Source organism: Sinocyclocheilus grahami, unplaced genomic scaffold (genome assembly GCF_001515645.1).
Source record: "Sinocyclocheilus grahami isolate Dianchi unplaced genomic scaffold, SAMN03320097.WGS_v1.1 scaffold16326.1, whole genome shotgun sequence".
Taxonomy (NCBI): domain Eukaryota; kingdom Metazoa; phylum Chordata; class Actinopteri; order Cypriniformes; family Cyprinidae; genus Sinocyclocheilus; species Sinocyclocheilus grahami.
In genome coordinates this window covers 1-4,973 of record NW_015516097.1, presented here as the reverse complement: position 1 = coordinate 4,973, position 4,973 = coordinate 1, and the positions used below count along the sequence as shown (strand labels likewise).

The window sequence follows — 4,973 nt, the reverse complement described above, 5'->3', positions numbered from 1 at the left end:
GTAATCCACGGATTTCCCCGAACTCTCTGAGCTGAGGTCGATGTCGGACATCAGCGACAACTCCTGGAGGCCCTCTGGACGGATTTCGCTCGAGGAGTCATGGAGCGAAGCCGCATGGCGGTAGATTTTCTCACTCGTGTCAGGGGTGGCCAACCGGAGATTGACGTTTTCATCGATGTAAGTGAACGAGGTCTCCAGCTCCTCGTCACAACACACCCTGACTTTCTCTGTGGGCTGATGCCGGTGCTGGCCATGGTGTCCTCTGACGGGAACCGTTCTTGGTGCTGAATTACACTGTCCCTCACAGGCAGGCGCCTTCAGAGTGGGAGAAGCTTCTTCCACCAAACTGTTTAGCCTGTGAACATGAAGAGGGCTAGAAGACCAATCCAGTATGCCGGGGGGATCAGGTCTTCCCCCTCTATTATCTATGTAGAGTAACTCCACCGAGGCCATCAGATCCACTCCCACGGATCAATTTGGTTTCTTTCCGCATCAAGCCATCCACACTATACCTATAAACACATAATTTACATTACTTCAGATGAGAAATCAACTCACAGAGCATCTATATTGTAGCTAGTGATTGACTATAGAATCGCTTTTTTTTAACAAATAAGACAAAATATTTGCACATTTAAATGTCTGATAGAATGGATTTTTTGTTTAATTCCTGCTTTTCACACAATGATATCTAATTAGCACACTGCAACAAAAACATATTATTTATGAATATTTTAATAATAACAATTTAAGATCATGGCCGCACAATTGTTGTTTATCTTTGTTGCATGCTATTGCAATTAAATGTCTTATTTGTTCTTGAAAAACTATGTAAATGTTTTAAATACTTTGTGACAAGCATTTCTGTACACATCTCACAGGAATTTGTTCTGACATTTTTCAAATTCTGGACATAATTGTCACATGACAGATTGGCAAAGATCCGATTTGCTCCCAACAAAATTTTGAGCAAATTTACACTTATACACAGTGTTACTGGATTTATGCTCACTACAATGGTCTAGCAACAGTTAATGACTGTATTTGAACGAAATCCTTTGCCTCTTTATTGAAAGACGATTAAAGTTACTGATTAGCCCTACTTCTTCAATATCCAATTAGCAAAGCAATCCGTATAAAACCCAAGATAAGCTATAAGTCCCTTTAAAACGCATGGCTCATGGTCGATGGGGATATAGGCAATACACTTCACAGTAGAGATCGATAGCATAATATATTTTTATGACCGATATCAGTACAGTATCGGGACTTTTACATGCAAGTGGTCAAATAACCAATATCCATATTATTTAAATTTGTTATTATATTTATACAAAGTTGTTTTGAAATCTATGCAAATTAAGTTTAATCTTTAGAATCGATATTAAAGAAACCAATAAACTGGAAAAGTGTGAATATCAGTATATAAACGTGTCAAATCGATTATTGGTCTATATATACTACTCGGGAAAAAAATGACAAAGTCATCCTACAAATCATAACATCTGCAATAGCTAACACGATACACAATAGCTAAACCGGAATATGATATACACATATAAATACAGTAGTTTTGGCACGTGTCCACCAGGCTGCATCGTTACACTCATCAATAGATCATAGAATATACATCACAAGACAGCGGCACAAACAGGACACATGCCGCATCTCACTATATGTAGACGCAAATCACAGACTGTCTGTTTGGTATAAACAAATGTTCTTGGATAATACCTTCTCGTTTGCTGGGCATTTTGGCCTCCCGGCTGCTGCTCTCTGCCGTTCTCCCTCCCACGCTCCGTTTTAAAGATGAACTGAGCTCTCGATGGCCAAATTACTAATTCTACTATGGCAAAGGCTTGCTTATGAATATTCATTAGGTAGTACTGACGTTTCTCAGCAATCTTCCTATGGGGAAGTGTTTGAGAATGAATATTAATAAGATTGCGCTGACGTCCCTTAGTTGATGTCCTATAGCGAATGCCTGCTCATTGAATTTTAATTAGGTGTTGGTGACGTTCCTTGCGAAAGTTCCAATGGCGAAGCAACGGGTTATGAATATTAAGTCTTCGCCATAGTAAGATTTGTAAATTTGTAAATTCAAAAAAAATGTTGTAAAACATCACTCTTGCGTTTTCAAGTAAATCATAAGAGGTTTAAAACTGTATCGGAACCATGGGAAATGAAGTTCTCGGAAGCAAAAAGTTATTATTTTATGGACAAATCACCAGCGTATGACTGGAAACTACAGCCTGGAGATATTTCCTACTACGACCAGTAAGGAGCAGCGACTGTGCTAAACCACTCCCATTCTACACCATCTGCTCTGCCTCTGTGGTCCTTTGAAAGCTTGAAAGATCACTGGTCAGTTTAAGGTCTGTATAGTCTATTTTTAATTTACACAACCGGCCTATACCAGATCATATTCTTCAAAATAACCTTGTTAACACACCTTTACATTATTTATTACTTCTATATCATCCATAACATAATATAGCCTATTTTAAAAAATATAGGCTACTGTTCTGTGGTTATTAAAAGCTGAAACATTAAGAATATCTAATGAACATGCTTTTTTATTTCAAACCTTTTCAAGGTACATTCAGAAAATATCCCTAACTAGCATTTCCGATCTCTCCTTGACAACAAACAATCAATTATTTCCACAGATACGTGCTATTGTGTTGACCGATACATAGGATGACTTCGACTCAAAGCCAGACAAGTTTCCATTTAACGGATGAGTCTGCAGAGAAGTGGGGCTTACTCAGCCAGAGATTAATGTCCCAGACTGGTGGAGGCTCAGCTCAGGGAGTATGAGGTGCACAGTCATGAATTCCCATCTGTCACTGCAGACTTCATGAACATAGGTGGAGTAGCTGTATGCTGCAGTCAGTTTGGACTATTTTCAACAGGACGGAAATCTCAGAAGGGTGCACAGCTTATTTTCTGCTGCGTCCCCCTCTGAGATTTCTATACCGTCAGCTGTCAGCTGAGACAATCCTGCATGCATTGCCAAGGACGAAATTGAGTTTCAGAGCCTTGGGTATCAATCAAGTCACCTTGGAATGTACAGAAGCATGCTGTGGTTTGCCAATCTATCCTCATGTTGTTTGGAGCAGGTGGTTATACAGAGTGATACGTATAGACACTAAATAACATCACATAACAGCAACAAACCTGCAGTCACATACCTTTGCATGTTTTACTTGATCATTTCTAAACTGCAAAACCACATAATAAGATGTTACAGTATACTGAAACAAACAAGTATAACATTTCTTTGTTTTAGGATCTGGAAGACAGACAGATTCTCAGAAACAGGGGTGTTAGACCAGGTGGTGACGCTTGTCTGGCAGTCTGTGCCACTAAGGTTAGTATTTTCACCAGCTGCCTCCCAGAGGTTAACGTGCATTAAATATTATACAATTTAAAACAACTGTTTTCTATTTTAATACATTTTAAAATGTAAATTATTCCCGTCATGGCAAAGCTACAGTTTCAGCAGCAATTACTCCAGTCTTCAGTGTCACATGATCCTTCAGAATCATATTCTGATTTGGTGCTCAAGAAAAAATATTATTAGTGTTGAAATTGGTTGTGCTGTTTAATATTTTTGTGGAAACTAATGCTTTCTTCCCCCAAGAGTTTTTGATAAATAGAAAATTTAAAAAACAGCATTTGAATTTTTTTAATCTTTACTGTGACTTTTGATTAAATGAATGCTAAATAAACAGTTTTTTAAACAAACAAATAAATAAATAATCAATAAATCTTACTGACCCAAACTTCTGAATGTAGGTGTATTAGATATAGGACATACAAAAAGCACTCGAAAATTTGGCAGAGCTAAATTGACTAGTTTGGCGAGGTGTTGAAAATTAAAATAAAAAAAGTTATTCTGGATACTGGATATTGTTGGGGATTTTGTAGCTGATTAGATGCTGAGGATATTTCATTCTTTATTAGAACCTCAATGACAGTGTCTGAGGTTCTCAATACAGACAAGGTAAGCAAACGCGAGTAGGTAGAGAAGGGAGGAGCTGTCCTTGGTGCTGAGCACAGTGACTCAATTACAACTGAGCTCAGGCTGAAATCACTGCTGCCCACAGAGCTAAACATGTCACATGACCTGATCCAAGGACACGTTATGTGATCCAGAAGTTGTGAATTTTAGGCTATGTTCAGAATGGAATACTAGCTTAGTACTTACTGAATACTGTGCAGCAGTATATACTTCATACTGATTAAAATAGTAAATGAAACAGTAGGCATTACTTCATGGCAAACATTATATACAGAAGTAAGCTACATTGTCAAATTGAAATAAAGCTAAAATAGAATATTAAATTAGAAGTAAAAAATCAACTTACAAAAAACTTAAATGAAATGTTGCATTGGCAACTAACTGAAATAATGTAAGTTGAAGTACTAAAATGACTAAAACTATAACTGAAGTATATATATTATTAAATATAATAAATATTAAAAACTAATCAAAATGACAAAAGCACATTGCAAAATTACTAAAAATTTAACTAAAATTAAAAGATAAAAGCTAATTCAAAATATTATTTATTAATAAATAATATAATAGTTTATAAATACTAAAATAACACTAATGACCTCATGAACTCACATCGTAGTTTAATTCAGCAAGTGTTTTACAAATATCATCTTAATATTTAGCATTTTAATGCAATTTTGCATTAAAATGTTATAAGGTTTTGCAGTCAGATGAATCATTTATTTTTAATGATTAAAAATAAAAGAGAAACAGAATCAAAACTGATATTTCAGTTCATCAGTCATGCTGGAAATTGGGCTGCATATAAAAAAATATGTATAGTGAGCACAGTATTATATACTGCAGCAATAAAGAATAGTACGGTAGTATGCTATTCTGAATAAAGTCTCGGATAAAGAGGTATATGTCTGAAAGAAAGCTCTTAAAAGAAAGAAAAAAAGTGGAA

General features: G+C 36.1%; 1 protein-coding gene across 1 annotated transcript; it reads right to left on the bottom strand.

Annotated features, from left to right (window-relative positions):
* Window positions 1-3: 3 nt before the first annotated feature.
* LOC107579295 (transmembrane protein 74-like) lies at window positions 4-1,800 on the bottom strand (the record flags this gene model as incomplete). The annotated part of the gene is made up of 2 exons (XM_016265140.1): window positions 1,735-1,800; window positions 4-512 (listed from the first exon to the last, which is right to left on the bottom strand). A coding segment is annotated over exon 2 (450 nt), but the record flags the coding sequence as incomplete, so codon positions are not given.
* Between the last annotated feature and the right edge of the window lie 3,173 nt (window positions 1,801-4,973).